Below are 22073 nucleotides of genomic sequence, written 5' to 3'. Positions count from 1 at the left end.
CACCAAGATAACAATGACACAACCATACAATCCATTTAGACGAGCACTGTCAGCTGTGTCTGATGAAACTGTGCTTATACCATGTAAGCAAATCAACAAGCCTCCCATGTGTCCAGTCAGCACCGCTGACCAACAGATGAACTTGAATTACAAAGAGGAGGAATTGATGCTGTGTTTTTTCTTCTTTATTGCTTTTGAAAGTGCAACATGCTGCCTTCCGGTCTCTCATTACGGCCTGCACTGTTGATCAGCCTGACTTCCATGGTCTGCCAGAGTGAGGTCTCTGTTCATAGACACCAGAAAGCTTGTTGAAACAGTAGTGTGTAGAGGCAAAAAAAGGACCAGAGTTGTCCCAAATACAATAATGGCACATTATGATAAATTTTAAACAGTTCATTTTAATGTTCAATTCAATTAAATACCATCTGAGATAAATGTACTGTTGCTCCTAGCTGCTTTCCATGGACATATGTAATGAAGCCTATATCGACCAAAGTGTTGTGAATGATTAAGCACAAGCACATCTATTGCCAGAGTAACTAGAGGAAACTTGTTTGCAGAGTGGCAGATCCCTAGATGGCACTGACTCACTTCTATAAAGACAGTTGACTAATCTAGGCTGCATATATCAATGGCAAGCAACCGGAACTGAAGAGCAACTCCTGAACTCAGAAGAAATCACCCGAACACTGACTTATCACAGAAAGTTGAAATTTATCAATGAAATTTGAACCTTCATTAATATAACAATGTTTGTTTTTTCATTATTACAACCTATTTAGAATAGTGTGCAAACTGAATACTACAAAATATAGTCTCGGCCACACATGTCAACCACTGTTACTCAGCAGTGGAAAGAATAAAGAATAAAAGAAATTGAGAACATAAGTTTAGAAACCTTTTTTTTTAATTCAATAATAAATACATGGGTCATTTATAAAGAATTTAAACACCTGGGGGGAAATTATGTTTTCTGATATTGAAGAATTCTTAAGTTAAAAATACATATTTGAGATTTAAAAAGTACTGCCATTATCAAAAAAAAAATCAGCTTCATTTTTTTGCTGCGGAGCTTATGAAATTGTGTGTGGTCTCGTCATTATAACAGCTGCTAGGGGAAATATATTCTTAATAGCGCGTAGCAACTCAGCACCTTGGCAGTCCTGCATGGCTCTGGTGTGGTGTGTGTCAAATCTGCTATCGGTTTCAGATGTACCGTAACAGGCAGAGACTGCAGGACTTTCCAGCTGGGAAATGCACTTCTATAAATAAGGTTTGCAGCAACCCCATCAGCCACAGCATGAAGTGTATTTTGTCTGTGTTGTAGCTGGGAAACGTAATGTAAATGCCATTAAATCATCACCACTCCTGGACTGTCAGGTCAGCTCTCTTTCAAGCATCTGGCTTTAACTTGCTCATAATGTTAATTGTTAACTCAAGCAAAGCTATTACGCAATATACATTTATAAGGGTTTGGTGACTACCTCGCATCCTGTTGAGAGTGGTTTCTGGAAAACTCATTGTTGTGTCAGGCCTGCAAACAAAGGCCTAAATTTAGATAAATATTATATTAGGTAAACAAGTATTTTAAACCGAGAATAAACTTCTAGCTGAAAATGTTTCATGAGCTGCAAACTAAATGTTTTATAAAAACAGTCGTAAGGATAACTTTCTTTAAAACTGTCATTCAAGTTTTGTGTATAGATCCCATTAAATCTAAAAAAACAGATATTAAAATGACAGCTTTTTACACTTATAACTTTAAAGTCTGTTTCAAAGCTCTTTTTAAAATGTCTGCTCTAGTGCACTGATAGTAAGGATTATTGCTCACATTGTCAAACAGCTAACACAGCAAAAACAATACATGATGTGGTATAGAAAAGCAAAGCCAGAGCACTTGTTGTTATGCTTTAGATGACAAATCTCAAACCAAGTGCACTACAGCTTTTAAAAAGAGCTTTGAAACAGACTTTAAAGTTATAAGTGTAAAAAGTTGTCATGATGTTAACAATGAAAAGAAAAATGACAGGTAGGATATTTAAACAGTTGTAGCAACACGTGGGGGCGTATAACACTATGCTCTTCAGAACCCCTGTACTTAGGCTACTCTTTAAGGGAAGAAGGCTTGTATCTGAGAATGATGTTCTGGCTATGACCTCTAAGGCCATGTTCATAAACCAATAGCTTGCCAGTACATGGGATTATTTACAGGCATACCTGTAGACTCTTAACATCTGCCATTATTGTTTCTTTAAAAAAAAAATACTGACATATAAACATCTGTTTATTTCATTAAAGCAACCATTTTTACAAAAATGTAGTCAATGTACAAAATGCACAGATTCCCCTTTAAACAGATACTGTAATCAAATGAAAGTACTTGAGTATACCCATGCTATTTCTTCTTCTTCTTCTTCTTCTTCTTCTTCTTCTTCTTCTTCTTCTTCTTCTTCTTAGTAGTAGTAGGAGAATCCATGGACCTATACATCAGTGCTTGATAAATTCCCAAATGTGTTGCAGAACATTAGGAGTTAATATTCAAAATCCCAAGTCACGATGTGTTGTTTGCCAAGATCTGTTATGCTGGCTTTTTGTTTGAGTAACATGTTTTCATTTTCAGTACCGGTCACACAGTTTTAAAGGACAACTCCCTGAAATAATTTCTTACATAAAATAAAATCTTCTAGTTTCTAAAGATGCTTAAATGTGAAAAATTAAGTATAGATATAGATATAGATAGATAGACAGATATATAGATATAGTATAAACAAACTTTGGTTCTTTAAAACACCTTCACAGATAATAGTTTTGCACTATAGTCTTTAACAATGTCCTATATTCATATAAATAGTACATATACTTCAATTAAAATCCTTTGCAAGTATTAAAGTGAATATGAAGCATTATTTATGTATTAGCTAAATAGTAAATGCAGCTGACCATGATGGTGTTTGAATGTGGACTTTTGTGAGTTAAGAACCCAAATACTTTGGTTATTGAAAAATACATTTTGCAGAAATGTTTGTCAGAATTTACGATTGGGTATTTAGTTATGCATGATCTTTAAATATGAAATACAAAAAGAAACATACACAATTATTTGACAAACGTTAGACTAGAAATCTTTCTCAGTGTATTTGAGTAAGACTTTACTATATTCTTCCACTGAGATTTTTTACAGTTTAAATATTGTATTGCACTGTAATTACTAATACTACCAATTTATTAATAACAGAAAGGATTTTAAATGTAGTCAAATAGAAAATGTGTTTGCTGTCGACCCTAGAGAACCAAGCCTTCTTCTACCCGCTTTGAAAACGGCATTACATTCCGTCAGCCTGTTCAGGATTGATCACTTGACAGTAAGGGAGTATTCCTTTGCCTCCCGGAAAGTCTTACATTTCTAGCAGTGGCATAATAACATAAAGGAAGGCTCAGAAGAGAGAGGTTATGAGTCTAGGCTGTTGTAACTAAACCAAGCGGTACCTTATTATTTAATCTGATCTGTTTGTGTGACGTCATTTAAGAGTTAATTGCAAATTATAACACAAGGACTTAACTTTGAAAAGGATGTATAATTGTCTAATTAAGTTTTGATTCAGCAACTATGTTTATTTAAGAACCACACCGATCTATGTTAATCAAATAAAACATTTCCAAATATTTTTGTAGTTAATGGTTAAGAGGCATTCAAATATCCCAAGGGGTCAATTTGTTATGGGAATACAGTTAAACATTTAACAAGCAAATGCAGAAAGAGAACATAGAAATAACCAATATTAGCCTTTCTTTTTGGTGAGCCCGTCACCTTTAAATTGACAAATCTGTATGCACTAAATGTTTTAGCCACTAGAGGGAGTCAGTGTATACTCATAAATATATAAATGGGTGATATAACCAAGGCCTTAAGATATTAACATAGCAAAATAATCACTGATCCTCATATTGTTGTACTGTTTTTGTCTTCTTCTGTGTGATATTTTTTTATTTTCTTAACTAATATGTAATATAATGCAAGAAGTGTGTGTCCTTTTCATCAATCCCATGGTCTTGTTTGTAACGGGACCCTAACGTCTCTTTCTGTTCTCCAGTATCTTGGTTTGCCGATATCTTTTTTGAATGCTCTGCTGATACTGAATAATGGGGAGGAATAAACCTTCCAGCGAAACCCTCAATATAGAGCTGAAGGGGTTAAATGATAGCTTGGGAATCAGTGGTCAAATATTTGCATTATATAGCTGGAATCACAATTGCAAATAACAAAGTGGACAAAATATAATTCGCTTTTGCTTCTGTGCTAAGTTTGTACCATGCTTTCTCTTACTTATTCTACTTTTTGTCCCTGACTATATATATATATATATATATATATATATATATATATATATATATATATATATATATATATATATATATATATATATATATATAATTTTTGGGAATACTAGTACAGTTAGAAAAACAATGTATTCAAAGTTTGGGTGAGTTCAGCTCAGTACAGTACAATTCAACTACCACTTCACCCAAATGACTGCAGTAATACAAAATCATAGCATTAATCAGAAATACCTGATCCTCCCATTTAGTCATGCAACATGATACCTGGAACTAGAGTAGGTTGAAGAAATCTCTCTTTGGAAGCTTTGCTTTCACTATACAGGTAGAATAAACTATTACACATATATATTTCACAGCTGTAAGCAGCTCACCGTAGTTATTTGTTATCTAAAAAGCCCCAGTACAACCACCAAAAAAAATGTAACTGATCTAATGTAAATATACCATCATCCTGGTTCCAAACAACAACAAAAACTGGTAGCATTCACTGTGTAACCATTTTTGGTAGTAAAGTTAGAGAAAAAGTCCTACCCTGCTGATCATCATAGGCAATTCTGCATCTTTGGGACACAGTACTGCTGCGAGCATGCAAGCTCTGTGACAAGACCTACCAGTCTACAACACCCAGGCAACAGGTCAAAATAAAAAATATTGTTGCTGCAGATGTTTGTTTGTTTCCCTCCATTTACACCATACATCATATTTTGGTTGTTAAGGCATTGTCAGAGTGCATGTTTGACCTGGATTTTTTATTTTCCTTCCTGGTGAGCTGGTTACGAAAGCTCTGTCCCGCCAGAAAGTATAAAATTGGATCCAGGAAACTGTTGGCGCTGGCCAGAGGCCTAGTCACCTTGTACGCGATGCTTGAGGCCTCGAGCATCCTGCACGGGTAGTCAAATTGTCTGAAGAAATAATAAATCATGCGAGTGATGTGGAAGGGCAGGAAGCAGAGCACGAAAACGCAGAGGACGATGATTATCATCCTGACAGATTTCTTCTTGGATGTTGAGGTGAAGTGACCTGCGCTGGACTCTTGAAGCTTCTTTGCCATCAGGAAATAGCAGAGCATGACGGTGATGAACGGAAGGCAGAAGAGCAGCACTGAGATGACAGAGCTGTAAATCAGGAAATAAGAAAACAGTTCTTTGCTGGTGGTGTCATAACAGATCTTCTCCCCCTGGACGGAGAGAGTCTGTGAGAAATAGAAAATGGGAGACTGAAAGGACACCACAGTAACCCAAACGGCAACGGAGACCACCCGGGCCCTGCGAACACTCACCCACTGCAGCGACCTCATGGGATAACAGATGCCCAGAAACCGGTGAATACTGATACAAGACAGGAACAGGATGCTGCAGTAGAGGTTGTTATAAAACAGGAAGCGTATTATTTTACACATGGCATTGCCGAAGGGCCAGTCGTTCTCATCAGCGTAGTAGTAAATCAGAAAGGGCAGAGAGATGATGTACAAGGTGTCCGATATTGCCAGGTTGAACATGTAAATAGTGTTGGACTTCCACCGTTTGGTCTTGAACAATAACACATACAGAGCCGTAAGGTTGAGCACCAGTCCTAAGAACAAGACGATCCCGTAAGACAACGGCAGCAGAATGTATTTGAAGCTTTCGTTGAACTGGCACTTATACAAGGAGGTCTGGTTTGAATTTGTCAGGTTGGCTCCAGTGGTTTCCATCTTCCAGGATCACAGCTGTCTCCCTCAGGGTGCCCTAAAACATAAAAAAAGATGACAATTAACATACATGGGCTAACAATTAATCTGAACTAAAACCATTAAAATGCATCTGATTTTGCAGAGAGCTGTTTTCAGATATTCTACTTCAAGAGGTCACATAAAGGAGCACAGTAGCAAGTTACTGGAAGAACAACAACCAGTTACTGAGAAAGACAGCCAAAGGGGGGAGGAGTTCTGAGAGGCTCCTCAGTAGCCAATCATTGCGTTTGCAATGACTGGCATGTTTTCAGTGTTTTAACATTCCTTCATGTGCAGCATTGAACTATCTGGGAGGAAGATCAGTGAATGAATAGTTTCAAAAGTGCAGTTTTTTACATAATGGTGGAAAATGCGAGGTTTGCAGAATCTTTGTAATTCATATTAGGTACGATTTAGTGGAGTTGTTTTGTTCGATCTGTACCTTTAAATATACATCCAACATGTTTTGGCTTTTGTAACGGTACACTTCTGTAAAGGTAATCTTTATAGAAGTCACAGTGGTAATTAGGAAACGAAATCGAAGACCTGAAGCTTTCACTTAGAAAAGCTTTATTCGTCATCAAGCATACACTTTAATTTCAGTTCTAGGAGAAATGAATCAACCTATGAGTGATATAAAAAAAGAAGGCAGTCTAGAATTACACAAGTGAAATTGAAGTATTTGTGGCTTTTGTTGGTAAATCACTGCCTCATAACAGCAGCCCCACCCAGCTACAGAGTAAGAGGAATGAGAACCCATAGTGAAATCGTATCCATAGTAACATATTTCTCAACAAAACAGCCTCTAAAATGTAATGAGTTAGAGTGAATACAAAATGGAATGTATTCAGTGCAATGTACATAGGTCAAGCTTTGAGTGTATAAGCGATATGTATTAACCAACTTTAAAATGAATTTGTGTTTCAGGTCTTGTAACTTTTCTACTTCAGACATTTTGCTGAGCTTCTAGATAGTATATCATACAATGATATTTCCATGGATAACTGTGTGTTGTTGTTTGTGTACATGTGTATACATACTGTATGTACACTTCACATTGTAATTATGTGTAGCTGACATCATCAATCTGAGTAGCTTTAAATAGAATAGTTTACATGTCTGAGTGGTTCTGCAGCTTCTATATTTAGTGATTATCATTTTCCTCATGTATCTGTCTTTACAAGGCTTTGAGCTTTCCTGAGAATCCTACCTGCTGGCGCTGATCAGGAATCCTTCTATTCAAATCATGTAGCTCTAAATAGATTTAGATAGAAATACTGTAGGCTGAACCGATGTCACATTCTATGATTTGAATGGAATGAGGACATTTGTTGAATGGAATGAGGACATTTGTTATCTGTTGGCTGGACAGCTCAACTCAAGCTCAAAGTCAATAATTCACTCAAAAGTAGAGCCCCGGAACCTGGAACCACTCCAAATGACTTCAAACATCATTACAATGTAAATAATAATAACAACAACAATAATAATAATAATAATAATAATAATAATAATGACATTTGAAGCTATATACTATTTAAGCTTTTCAAAGCTGTAGCAAAAGCTGAATAATTAGGATCCCTTTAACTTCACAATTACTGCACCACTGCTGCATTGAGGTTACAATGGCTCTTAATTAAGCAAGGATGGCTCCTACATATCGTGTACAGTTATCAATGGTTTTTTTGTGCTAAATTTAATTGAACAAAACAAGAGTAGAAAAAGGTATTGCACAGCAAAATACGTATTTTTGTGGAATGGACGATGCTGAGTAATAACAGTGCATGATCTTTCCAAAGACAGCCTCCTCATAGCCCCAGGTAATGATAAGCAATATCCTGTTCTATAGTGTCCTTTGCAAGTTTGATCATAATTGCATTATCTGTTCCAAAGACTCATTTGTTATGAAATGATATCACATTCCAGAAAACGTTAATTTATTATCATAACCCTGGTTCCCTGAAATAGAAATGTAACCATTACCTAATGGGAGCTTACCTTCTAAAGATCCCAAAACCTGAATAAGATCTATCAAAGCTGCTCGCAGAGCCTGTGGCATAAAAGGACTGCATGCACAGACGTCAGCGTCATTTGTCCTTCAAGCCTGCTGCAAGCACGGACGCAGCGACCTTGAAGGTTAATGGTAACATTTCTATTTCAGGGAACCAAGGTTATAATAATAACCTAACATTCCCTTTGACATATGAAATATAACCATTATCTAATGGGAAGTATACCCAAACCGTCGCAAGGCAATATTGCAGAACGACTGGAATGCTTCAAGGCTAAGCCAAAGGCTACCTAACGCGTTAGAAACCCCAGTAACAAGTAGCTAGGGCTAAACCTCTAACCTTTTAAGGGTAGACCCGGAAGCCACCCTTAAGACTAGTTCCAAAGCCAGGGTTTTGTGGATCCATGACATTCAGTCTATAGAACCTAGTAAAGGTATCGGGAGTAGCCCACACAGCTGCTTTGCAAATGTCTGTGATAAATCTGGAATAAAGCCCACAAAGTTGTCATGCCCTGGGTGGAATGGGCAGTGAGCTTCTCTGGAGGGGGCTCACTCATAGGCAGTCTGAATTGTATCTGTTATCCATTTAGACAGCCTCTGTTTAGACAGGGCTTGCCCAAGGGACTTCACCCCATAGCAGACAAAATACTTGTTCGGACTGCTTCCAACTTTTTGTCCTGTCAACACCATGGCCCGCACAGGGCAGCGCGTATGATGTTGCCGCTCCCTGTCAGACTGGAAATGAGGTGGATCGAAAGCCTCCAATTCCACAGACTGGTTGACATGAAATGCCCAGATTTTTCAGCAAAAAAGCAGGATTGGTATGAAGTGTAACCTTTCTCCTGGCTTAAGCAGGATTTCGCAATTGAGAATGCCTGCATCTCACTCACCCGCTTTACGGAGGTGATTGCAAGCAAGAAAGACGCTTTGAGCGATACAAAATTCAGCTGAGCTGAATGCAAGGACTCAAATGGAGGCTTCATGAGTGCATCAAGCACCACGTTAAGCCACCAGCGAGGAACAATATCTTTCACAGGCGGCCAAAACCATTGCGTTCCTTTTAAAAATTGCCCCGCCAGGAGGTGAGCTCCAGGGGAGACCAAGTCAATCTTGACATGGCAAGCTGAAATAACTGTCAGATAGACCTTTAACACAGAGGGGGATTTCCCCTTGTCAAACAGGTTCTGCAAAAATTGCAGTATAACTGCTTTGGGACAGGTCGTGGGGTCAAAACCCCGAGGCAGGCACCGCATCTGAAAGATGCCGCACTTGTACCCGTATTCGTGGAAGCTGCTCTGGCATTTTGCATGGTGTCAATGACCTTATTGGACAGACCCAGATGGCTTAAATGCAGCCGTTCAGGGGCCAAACCCAGAGCTGTAGGCTCGATGGGTCAGGATGCCACAAGGTCCCCTGCATCTGACTGAGCAGGTCGCTGCGCTTGGGCAGTCTCCACAGCTGGCTACTCAGGAGCTGCATCAGGGCTGAAAACCAAACTCCCAATAAGGGGCTACTAAGAACACCTTGGCTCGGTCCTGCCTGATTTTCTCCAGACACAGCATGAGGAGGGCGAGCAGCGGGAAGGCATATAACAGTTGCCTCGGCCAGTGGTGTGCCAATGTATCTATCGGCAGCGGGTCCCCGCCTCCTGTTATAGAGAACCAAAGGAGACAGCGGGTCGATTCCTGGGAGGCAAAGAGATCTATCTCTGCTCTTCCGAACCGCTCCCAAATGAGGCTCGCCACCTCCAGGTGAAGCCTCCACTATGAGGCTGTGGGAACCCCTTGAGAGGAGGTCTGCTGCCCAGTTTTTCACCCTGGGGAGGTGTACTGCCTGCAGTGAGAGTAGGTTCTCGCGCGCCCAGAGAAAAAGCTTGCGGGCTACGTGATGGAGACTGGGAGACCTGAGGCCTCCCTGGTGGTTTATGTAAGCCACCACTGTAGTGTTGTCTGTACGGACAAGCACATTTCTCCCTTGAACCTCCTGCAACAGAAATTCTGCAAGGCCAGACAAACTGCCTGCAGCTCCAAAACACTGATGTGGAGACCTTGCCAAGGAGGTTACACACCCCATGTGCCCCCCTACCATTCCACACAGTGCCCCAGACACACGTGGTGAGGACCTCCCTTCTGGTGATGCTGCCCAGCGCTACGCCTAGGCGTAGATGGGCACGCTGTGTTCACCAACAGAGCGCCTTCAGACAGTGGTGAGACACTGTAACTAGGTGGCCACGGTTCAACGTAGGCTGAAAAACCCTGCAGTTGAACCAGGCTTGGAGAGGGCGCATGCACAGGAGACCCAAAGGAAGGGTCTGGGAAGCTGCTGTCCTCAAGCCCAGAAGTCTCTGGAACGTCACTACTGTAAGCGCTCTGTTGAGCTGAAAAAGCTCCAAACAGGCTGCTACTGTCCGCACTCTGTCGTCTGACAGAGTGGACCTGGAGTCCAAGCACACTCCCGATAGGAGGCTGTCTGCGAAGGTGTAAGCTGGCTCTTTGCACGATTCACTGACAGGCCCAACCGATGAAGATGGCCGGTGACGAGCTCTGTGTGGGCCTCTGTGCTGCTGACTGGGCATAAATGAGCCAGTGGTCCAAGTAACTGTCCTGGTGTAATGGACACTGAGCGCTCTGTAGAGCTGCGAGACACCCGTTTCTCCAGCGTGCGCTTAGAGCAACTTGCACAAAACTTGCAGAAACTGTGATTAATTAGTGCCTCTTTAGCATGCTCTTAACCCAGGCAGGAAGAGCACCTGCTGTGCTTGTCCTCAACTGGCAGACTGGCATTGCATAAGTCACAGGGATAAAACCCAGGCATAATGCAAGCAGCAATGCAGTGTACAGTAGTGTATAGCTGCTGCTTCAGTCTGATTAAACAACCATAGGGCAGGTCAAGACCTTGATACCGGTATGGTACGGGTCTACTTGGTTCGTGTTACCGTGGGAAGCAGTATACAGGGATGCCCACCTGTATAAGCTTCTGCCAAAACCACACAGTCAATACAAGTACGAGACCTAACAGCCTTCGTAATGGTGCTGCAAGCAATCTCAGCTGAAGCGCGTATCTCAGTCAACGAGGAGCTGCTAAGCCCAGCAGCTGTGCTCGTCTTTCTGTAAAAAAAGACAGAAAAACACACAAGAGAAGTAAACTTTCTCACAGAAAACAGTAATAAAACAATTACAGTTCTGAAAATAATAATATCGTTTACAAAAACAAAAATTTAAATTTTAACTCTAGCTGGAGCTAAGCAGCCTGGGAGGACAGCATAAGTCAGTCGACTTAAGTTGCTTGATCCCTGGAAAGGAGCGACATGAGCTGCCAGCTTCACGTGGACGCAAGGCCGCTGCAGGAACTAACAAACAACAGGTTGTTCAAAAATGACGTGGAATTAGAAACAAATATAACGTTAATAAGTATCACATAAATTAATGTAACGCACAAAAATTAGTGAGTAATATATGCATATAAAAGCAACAAGTACTCAGCTGTATAGTCTCTCCCATCAGGTTCAGTTCTCTGAAAGGAAACATTATGATCTGTGAGCAGCTTTGATATATCTTATTCAGGTTTCGGGGTCTTTAGGAGGTAAATAGCTATTAGGTATTGGTTACATTTTGTACTTGAAAGGGAAATAAATATGCATTTGATGAAAATCAGTTTTGTATCTGTGTCCATTATCTATAAAAAAAGGTAATAGTAACCTGTCAAAAAAGAACATATTCATAGAAATATATACAATGTATTGCATGTGCCCGTCCTATCAATTAGGCCCTGTGGGTATTCTAAGAGCCTGGTAGCTCAAGTTAATATAGTTCTGGAACTAAAGAAGTTTTGAAAAGGCAGCACAAACCATGTAGATAATTCTATACAAGTACCACATGTGTGAATGTGTTTTTGGGCGATCAAAAGGGTTGTTTACAGTCAGCGGAGTGGTGTTAACAATCCTTATGAATTCCTAAAACTCTAAAGTAAATGTTTGCCCCATCTCAATGGGGCAATTTCCATGGAAAAACAAAAATAAGTCTCAGCTTTTTCTCACTCTGTTTTGGTAGTACTTTTTGTGTGTGTTTCCATATAGTTTTCTTTGAACCAGAGAAATTCGCCTTCCAAACTCAGATAACCAAACTACTGTTAAAATACATGAGGGTATAGTTAAATGTTTGTGTCTGAGTTCCAATTTGGCCTTGCACCACTATTGACATTGTACAGCTTTCTTAAAATGGGTTTCCACTAACTTTTTAGGTTGTGTTTAAGCACTGCAAGTGCAGCCTACCTCATTTGGCCAGAAAAAATGTAGATACACAAATAAAAAAAATAAAAATAAAATTACACATTCCTGAAATAAAACTCAGGAGACTAATTCAAGGGCTAAGTATTCTTAAATTTTATGGTATATTGCTAGTTTAAAAAATATATATTAACCTGTGTTAAAACAATGCAGGTGCTGTTTGAATCATTAAAAGAAGAGGACTGACATAACCAACACCTCTAACAGTGGTTGAGAGCCGTGTAACTGTATTTTTGTTGGTAAAAGTAAATATGCCAGAGAGTTGGTGCTGACGCAAGTACAGTAGTTGATTTGTCCGTTTGGCAGTGTGCCCCGCCTCTGTATGTATTTTATGTTTATATGTTGCATGTCGTGTATCAATGTTGGTGTATATGTATTGGTGCACAGGATATAATGTGTGGTTATGTAGCATGAGTGTTATAAAGTGTATATTTGTATTTAGACATGAGGATTGCACAATCACTTCACGTGCTGATTAAAAGGGGTATTTGTGTGGAAGCACGGAAATTCACAAATTAGTTCAGGTGCAGATGTACCGAGATTCCAACTGAATGATTGATTAGCAATCCAGTCTCGGTATAGCTGCATAAAAGGGTGAATGTTTCACTCACTCGGGGTTAGTGTGTTCGTGAGTGGAGAGAGAGGAGAAATAATAATAATAATAATAATAATAATAATAATAATAATAATAATAATAATAATAATAAAAACACAATTGCCAAGCAGCACGATACTTGTTTGTTTCGTCTGTTTTGTCTATTTATTTTGGCCAATGCGCTGTTTGTTTTGTTCAGTGTTTTGTTTTCTGTTGAAACCTTTTATTTTATTTGTGTTAATAAAACATTGAGAGCCGCATCGTCTCAGTTTCGCCCACACTTGATGTGTGTTTTCCATTCATTTCCTGGCCTGACGTCACCCCTACAGCCAGCTTGTTCACAGTCCGGTAAATGCTGTGAGAACATCATCACTTTGAATTGTGTTAGGAAACGTTGCGCTGAGGGAATGAATAGCAATTTTGAAATATGATAGTGAAGGTAAAGTTAAAGGTTTGGAGTAAAATTGTGATTTCATTATAGGATTAGGTGTATGTTGAGATGCTCCTTGAGTATTTTTAATGGTGCTGTAGTTCAGCGAACTACAAAAACATACTGTAACTATATAGAATGTATTGCCAATCTCTGTATGATTAAATAAATCACGAACATCCTTCCATTGCTGTTTTAAAGGTGCCAGAGTTGAAGTGTCTATATTCTTTTAAATAGAGATGATTATAGGATATTGTTTATCAAAAGCATTTCTAACAGTTGACCATGGTTTATAAAGCGATAAGCAGGGTATGCTAAAAGAGGAATATATAACCAATTAACCCATTCATGGACGAGACATTTCTCTTAATGGTTTCAGATAAGATCAGGTGTGACTACAGCTTGCAGTAAAATCTGGAATAGTTCAATCTCTTCTTCAGATGGATTTCCATCTTTTGTTCATTTGACATTCCCTCAAAAAATAAAAATCACTAGGTAAACCTATGAAGTTTATATGGAAGCAGTAACTGAAAACCTCGGGGCATTTATTTGAAGAAGTTACATAAGTAACACAGTAAGCATTTTGTTTAAAGCTTTTCCAAATAACCAAATAAATAAATAAAACAAAGCTTAAAACTTATTTTACATACCGTACGTGGATTCTATCTTTTCCAAGCCGCGCTTCCTCGCTCTGATTTTTCCCTTCTTCATCCGCCAGAGGCTTAATTTGACTGAGCCCCAAAACTCGACGTGAATGAAAGAGAAATGCATACAAGCACTTACGGTACAGATTGCTGGATTGGGTTTGTTGTATTTTCATATTTTCATCTTCATCGTGACTTTTTACTTTAAGAAATGATTCTGGTTTCTGCAACACGCTGGGTGTTTTCTGTGCATTTTGCAAGTCGTGACCTGCCTTTCTGCACGTTACTTAACAATAATAAAAAGGGGTGTGGGGGAAGTTTACTGTACAGTACTGTGTAAAGCACCGGGGAGGTGGCAAAGTTTTTTTTATTTATTTTTATTGTGTATTATATCTACTACAGTAGATGACAACAGTGCAATATAACACTTTATTTTAATTTACAGTTTTTCCATTGCTGCGCAGATCAGCTATACTTGTCTTTGGATCCAGGCAATCCTTCTACTGGAATGCTATTAGCTGCTTGCCTTGCTGGTGTTGGCTTCACAGAGCTTCTTAATGTTGACTTCTGACAAAACAGAGGTCATGCTTGTAGGCTCACAACATCAGCAGAAGAATATCAATTTACATAAGCTAAACCTTAGCAGTCTCTCATTGGAACTAAAATTAGAAATGAGAAATTTGGGGGTCATCTTTGATCCTGATCTATCATTTGAGAATCACATTAGGAAAATGACTACAGTATAATTTTATCATTTGAGAAATATAGCTAAGCTTAGACCTATTATTTAGAGGCTGTGTGGTCCAGTGTTTTAAGAAAAGGGCTTGTAACTAGAAGGTCCCCGGTTCAAATCCCACCTCAGCCACTGACTCATTGTGTGACCCTAAGCAAGTCACTTTATTCTCCTTGTGCTCTGTCTTTCGGGTGAGAGGTAGTTGTAAGTGACTCTGCAGCTGATGCATAATTCACACACCCTAGTCTCTGTAAATCGCCTTGGATAAGGCGTCTGCTAAATAAACAAATAATGATGCTGAGAGGCTAATGCATGCCTTTGTTTCATCAATAATTGACTATTGTAATGCACTTTTCTCTGGTATCACAGCCACGAGAATTGTGACTAAAACCAGGAAAAGCGAACACATTACCCCTGTTTTGTACAACTTGTATTTCCTTTGTCCCAGTGGTTAGGCAGTGCGTGTGACAATTATTCACTAATAGCTCAGCGAACCTGTTTGTAACAGGATTTACACGTCACAATTACTGTGAATTGCTACTGTAGATTATAGTGAGAGCGGAGAAGAGTGTAGGGGGCTGGGCGGGGTAAGGGTGTTTTTTGTATTATTCCAGTACCTTTCACTAGTAAGTTAATTCTTACTGGATTTTTTTTCTGAATTCCATATCATTTGTAATAAAACTGATCTTATATTGTATGTTATGGTGTAAAATCAGCCATTTGACTAAAAGACTAAAACTCAAATTATAAGATGATACCATTTAAATATCCCACTTCAATTGATGTAAAAAATGACTGTATTGAGGGCTGTTACAATAGGAATGATCACGGAAGGCATGTCAACACGAAGAGTCTATTTTTTATCAGGTAAAACCAAACACAATGGTGGATTAGGGGCGACCTCAATATTGTGGATAGAAAAGACTCGTCTGAGAGCGGAGAAAACAGGATCCAAAAAATGAACTGCAACTGGACACTCCCAAAACACATGTTTATACCTGTACCTGACTTTCAGGATTAATCATATTTCATACTGTCCAGTGACAACCACCTGTCCACTTCAAAATGCAGCTTACAAACACAAAGGTATGACAGGAAAGAGAGCTGGGGGCAGACTGACATGTTAAGTTTTAAAATGACCATTGATCACACCATTGCATTGCATAAAAATCCTGAAAGCGATTTGACTTTTGTATGTGCTTGTGTTTCTGTCCATGACAGTTTCCAACTCATTTAAAAAGGAATGTTTTGATATTTACTGTAATTAGACTTTCGTCACGGGAACAAGGTCAAGATATTCATCATTCACTAAATTATGCAAACAGTCTCTGCCAACCAAAAATAAAACATACTCTACTGGTTCAACTTTAAAATAATGACGTCTTGAAACGTACTGGTCACCGACATACCCTATTCAAAAAGTTTATACATTAGTGTGTTTTTGTTACTGACCCTTTTCATAATGACTTTCATCATTCATATTGTTTTTTATGACTCCCTACATATTATTTTGTTTAATTTGTGGGTCATTTTAGCTTAAAGAGTAAGTAGCGGGGTTCCGAAAAATATAGCGTAATACGTCCCCAGGTGTTTCTACAATAATATGCCTGTTTTTTTTTCTTTTCATTATTAACATCCTGACATTTTTTTACACTTATAACTTTAAAGTGTGTTTCAAAGCTCTTTTCAAAATGGCTCTTTTCAAAAACCTTTTTTTGTGTGAACCTTTTAGAAAAAAAAATCCTATGAAGGATATGAAAGGAGGAAAAGAAGAGACTCAGAGTAAAACAACAATCCAAGATGGCCGGGCAAATGTATGTACTCTAGTTACCATGGCATCAAAAGCCTATATATACCTCCTCTGTTTGTATTCAAACACACTTTCTCTTGACAAAGGTATGTTAATCAGACTGAAACGTTGGGAAGTTGGCTCTTTTGAGCAAAAACTATATATCAGTAGACTCTTGCCAAGTTAAAAGAGGTGTGTATAAATTGAAGATATTCATGAGTTGGCCAAAAACTAGACAGACCGTTCCTCCATGACTGATACATTCTGCCATATATAAAAGCTGCATCTTTATATTGCATCATATTTTCAGACACAATGTGCAAGATAGCAGATGTGATCCCTATTGGCTGGTCCTTGCTGCATTATTTCCTGTGTAACTCGTGTAAGTTTAGCATGTTATTTCTGCAGTTCCCCATGCTTTTCCCATGCTTATACTATGCATTTACAATAGTTTACCCTGATTTTCCATGTTTTTTTTAATATGCTTTACTATGCCTTGCTATTCTTTACAATTACCTGTTCTTTGCCATGCCTTCTCTGTGCTTTATTACACTTTGCTATGCTTTTACTGGTAAACTTTTATTAGGGGTTTCACAGGAAAAGTGTGATGACTATCGGCCGTTACAGAGCACAGGGTTTACTGAAGATACCCTCGCTCAAATTGAAGCAATTCGAGGTGTGAATCAGTGAGGAATGTTCTGGTATGCCACACAAGCAATTAAAACACCTTGCAGACCCCACCTTGGCTCCCCTGGGGGTCTCACCTGTAGGTCAGGAATTTTACTATAAAGATTCACCTGCAGTCTGTAGGTTTATGGCTGTAAGAATGAACAATGTGCTTAAAAGGCGCTTGCTTACCCAAACTCCTGGCTCCTGGACATTTATATAATATAATGTACTTAATATAAGGCATACTGCCATGATGTGTTCTATAAGGAGAGGTTAACTGAGTGGTATTTGATAGAAAAGCGGCCATGTACTGCTGTATTGTACAGTATGTTCTACAAATTATTGTAGTAATTTCTTGTTACATGCAGTAAATTCTGTAGTATTTTGCAGTTCTCTGCTGTAAGTAATAATATGTGCTTATAGTATGTCTGTAGAATTTACTATGGGTACTATATTTAATGCAATATTCTATAGTAAATCCTACTGTAATTTGCTGTCAATACATCTGACAATAGGAAACGCTGTAGACTGATTTAACTGCCTTGAAAGTAAATACAGCAGGAACGAATATTGCTAATTCTCAGAATGTTCCCGTGCAACCCGCGACTGTCAAAAATTTAAAGCGACTTTTTAAAACAACAAGCCCAACTCCGCTTATTATAAGCGGACTTGGCAACTGTGCCCCAGGCATCAGGTGATTCTGAAGGGTTATGTATTGGGTTAGGGTTAGGTTTTAGCGCTGGGGTTGCTTAAGGTTAGGGTCGGGGTTGGGTTAGGCTCAGGGTGGGTTGATGTTAAGTTAAACATTTACTGTTTTGCTCATGTTAAAAACACATAATACATTTTAAAATATATATTTATAACAAAAATGTACGGTTGCGTTCATTTTTTTTACATTGTGGCGGATAGATGGATGATATAAAGCAGGAACGCAGTATTTTCAGGGTGTATTGTGTAAATATGTTCATTTCACTTTATGCTCCCCATATTAGTGTATTTTTAAAATAATTTATTACAGTTTCACTGACTCGATACGTTCATTAAAATATGCGAAAAACTATACAATCCTGACACGTTGTTTTAAGTCACGGCGCCGCGGTTACTGCATAACATTAAACTTCTGAGGACAATAAAGACGGGAATCCATGTTTCTGTGTTTGACGGTCCTGCTGTGTTGGCTGTTACATTGATTCGCTCCAGCTCTGTTAAAATTCCTTGTTGCTATGCAAGTCTGCTGGAGACGCAAGTTAAATAACTTTATTATTTGACCGCTCCACGGCGCTCTTTTCCTGTTTGCTCGCCTTCGCTTATATTTGTCTCAATCGCCCATATATTCCTCGCATTACCACAACATGTCGCCATTGCGCCTCTTTTGAACCGGAAACTCCATGTATTTTCGTTGCTATTCTCCTGTTATGATGTCCCGGTTGCCTGTCTGTGTGGTGCAGTGCTTGAGTCTGTGGAATTGGAATATCATGGCCGCCTGAGCAAGTTTCAGTCTGTCTGCTCTCCTTTCTCTCTTCAAAACCGGGATCTTTCATTTTTTTCAGCTTTTCTCGGGTTCTACCTTCGTTTAAAGGATTTATGATTCATGTCAAAGCCTCAACATGCAGCCTCCTCCGAGAAAGGTATGTTTTATTTTTTTTAGATATTTTTTTTGTAGTTGAACATGATGCCAAAACTAGCTGTGGAGGTTCTTATTTTGTCCAGTCTGTCTCTGGGAATGTGTTGTTAGTTTGAAGACCGATGTGATGATGATACTTAGCGATGCAATTTGAAAGAAAAAGACAAACTTTATCTAGAAATGCGTGTTCGGTTAAAAGCACGAAATGAAAAATCTTAGACGGAATTCGATCCCTGATATTGTAACAAATGTTTTAAAGTGAAGTTACGTTTTCCTGTAATAAAAATTGAAATGACCGTACCGTAACAAAGATTTTAGTTTTGTTTTTGGGTTGATTTCTTTCTTTTAATACATTGTTATGGTTTCCAGTTTTGAAGATTTGGCAATTGGTGGCAGTTTAATATTTTAATGATAAAAATGGAAAAATAATGACATACGATGCGCATAGACCGTTTTGTCTTTCCTGTTGTCAAATCTCACAGCACGGTTGACCAGTCGTTAAACACTAGTGAGTATTGGAATAAATAATACATTGTGCTTTGAGCTGCTGTTATTGTTAACGAAAATTGCACGTCTTCAATGTAACGATTCCAGCATGCTTTTATTTCAGTTCGAATTTAAGTACATGGAATCCAGTATTAAAATGGTACATATTTATTGACGTGGATTAAAAACAAAGTCCTGTTGATAAGCTTTTAAAATCTCACGCGTCGCTTTAAGTGATGTGCATGATGTTATAATTGCCTTTAGCTTTCCTTTTTCCAGGCGTACTAGGTTTTGTGTTGCTGCCAAAAAAACACACAATATCAATAATAGGAATGCTGGCTTGTGACCCGCGGGACATTCATATTCTAGACATGTAAAATACGTTTTTTTTGTTTTTTTTTAAATATAAATGTTCATAATTTTTACAAAAATACAGTAGATTAATTTATTTGGCATTTATTACTTGCCAATTTGATCATCGCAATATTTTCCATTGGCGATGGATAACGTCTCCAAGTAGTTGAAACTATGCGTGGTTAGTAGTGTTGTGCAATGCAGTCTATTTTGTACAATAATTTGTCCGACATGAGGCACTCTGTAGTACCAGTCTACTGTACATTCTGCTAATTCTGTCTCCAACACATACAACGACCGAAACAGGTGGGCAGTTACAACGCAAGGTAAATAGGATTAGGGCCTCAAGACAATCACGTCACTTGCCTTGGGTTTTTGCTACCCTTGACAGAGTATATTGCAGCCAAAGACAAACAGTAAATGCAGTTAAAACGACTGGTTGATCTATTACCCATTATTGCACATGCAAGTGGTGCATTCATCGTGTATACTTAAGCAGATCTCTTATTGTACACTTGTAATGCACTTATCTGCTTTAATGAAACTGCCCCCCCCCCCTTAGGATGTTTAGATAAGGCATGTTAATGACGTGCAATCTGTCATGTGTATTGCAATTTTGTTGTAATCACCTGGACTGTGTAAAAACTGTAATCTGAATTTAAGTATTTTTTTTTATTATTCTGTTCAGTATAATGAGAACAGTAAACACAGCAATTGGGTATGTAATTCAGGATATTTAATTCCATCACCGGACTCAATTAACATTTTCTTTAGCCTCCTTAATTATTTTTGTTCTACTGTCTGGAAGAATGTTAAGTTAACAGTGAACCATCGTAAGAGTTCCATCTTCCTCACGGGGTTTGTATAGGGAGTAATTGAATTTTCTCAGACAGAAATCATTAAGCTGTCCCCAAACTTTCTATTGGCAGTCTAAGTTTCTACAGAACTGGTTGACTCATGCTTTTATGAGAGCTAAACTGGTAGGTTTGTTTGACATACAGTCCACTTTTTTTTTTTTTTTAATAGTCCAAGCTCTTGTGTTTCTTGTAAAAACATCCCAATCAGAAACACGATTTCGGATATTTGTGTTTTGCTTTCTGAACTATGATTAATAAACTTCTGTGATTTGGTAAAGGGAACATACTGGTTCACAAAGTGGAAAGAGGGTTTCAAACTTGTGTGTCTGCTGTTGACTTTGGTTAATTCAGTAGTCTCTTAACAAGGTCTGCTTTCTAAATTGTATTTGGTGTAGTGGTGATCATTATTTTCTGGTACTAAGTATCTAACGCAAGTGTTTCTGTTGTCAGATCAAGCGTTTTTCCTGTTTTTTATGTCAGCTGTTTTGTTGAAGATGCCTCCGTTCTGTGAAGGAAAGCCTGGCTAATGTGTTGGATTTATTTCAGGTAAAAGTCACCCAAGAGCTGAAGAACATTCACACTGAACAGATGAGCAGACTGCAAGCCAAGCACCAAGCAGAATGCGACTTACTGGAAGACATCAGGTAAAAAGAACATCCAGATTACAAAACCCAGGGATGTGACGAAGGAATTTCCTCTTGGATTTCCTGCTCTGGGCCATTAAGAGGTCTATCGCAGCTGGAAATTGTAACTGGAACTAATACCGTGCAAATATTTGTCCCTAATGAAAGTGTGAGGCATGTTGGAGAAACATTCCATGCATTTCAGCCAAAATGTCTTCTTCCCCGAATAATATGTTGCAATCCTGTGGAGGCAGCCAGCATGATAACATTTGTTTTAGATTGTTGGATTCCAGAATAGCCGTGGTATTGTTTTATTTATTTTCTTCTGACGTTGCCGTGTTGCAAGGTCAGCTGTTGGCATAGCCTGTTTAGGAAACTGCCGGGTTTCTTGTCCTGAAACAGTAGGTGTTTTGCTGCTATCCTAGAATACTAAGAGCCCTTTCTTAAAGCAAGGGGAAAGGCACATTGTCTGGAAGGAATATAACTGTAATAACAACAGCTTCCAGGTAGTCTTTTATTGTTCGGGGTAGTTTCTTACTAGTTTTATAGCATGTATTTATTTCTTTAAAAACAAACTCTTTTTATTAAATTGAAGCAGCCTTTGCTTGCTGAGTTTCTGCAGAAGCCTTTGGCAAATATCTGTTTTTCAATTTGATAGTAGCCAAACTCTTCAGACACTGTCCTTCCAAGTCTTAAAAAGTAGCTGTGCCTGAACAGCTCCTTGCCTCACAGTGCTGATGCTTGCACTAATATGTATCTATCCGGGATATCCCACTGAGATTAACCTGACCAAGACCCCGTTCACACTTGCGATTTGAGGCGGCCCAGGGCTAATGTTATTCTACTGGCACTTGTTGTTGAGCAAAGTGTATTGGATATGTGACGGTGTATTGCTGTATTTAGATTACAGTGCTTCCCTTAATG

General features: G+C 38.7%; 2 protein-coding genes across 3 annotated transcripts in view; one reads left to right on the top strand and one right to left on the bottom strand.

The window, feature by feature from the left end:
• Positions 1–4436: 4436 nt before the first annotated feature.
• Positions 4437–14300, bottom strand: LOC117973061 (P2Y purinoceptor 2-like). Its single transcript, XM_034924040.2, has 2 exons — positions 14021–14300; positions 4437–6065 (listed from the first exon to the last, which is right to left on the bottom strand). The coding sequence occupies exon 2, from the start codon at positions 6029–6031 to the stop codon at positions 5036–5038; it is 996 nt and encodes a 331-aa protein (XP_034779931.2). The 5' UTR covers positions 6032–6065; positions 14021–14300; the 3' UTR covers positions 4437–5035.
• A 4165-nt stretch (positions 14301–18465) lies between these two features.
• LOC131738055 (F-BAR and double SH3 domains protein 2-like) overlaps positions 18466–22073 on the top strand; it is a 78299-nt gene continuing 74691 nt past the window's right edge. Inside the window, exons 1-2 of one of the 2 annotated variants that reach the window (XM_059031180.1) lie at positions 18466–18833; positions 21073–21170. In XM_059031180.1, coding sequence (XP_058887163.1) covers positions 18813–18833; positions 21073–21170 — 119 coding nt within the window. In that variant the 5' untranslated portion in view covers positions 18466–18812. The remainder of the gene's footprint in view (positions 18834–21072; positions 21171–22073) is intronic. The other variant, XM_059031181.1, reaches the window with a different exon arrangement.

The sequence above is a fragment of the Acipenser ruthenus genome, chromosome 9, assembly GCF_902713425.1.
Source record: "Acipenser ruthenus chromosome 9, fAciRut3.2 maternal haplotype, whole genome shotgun sequence".
Lineage (NCBI taxonomy): Eukaryota > Metazoa > Chordata > Actinopteri > Acipenseriformes > Acipenseridae > Acipenser > Acipenser ruthenus.
This window is presented reverse-complemented; position numbering and strand designations above follow the sequence as displayed.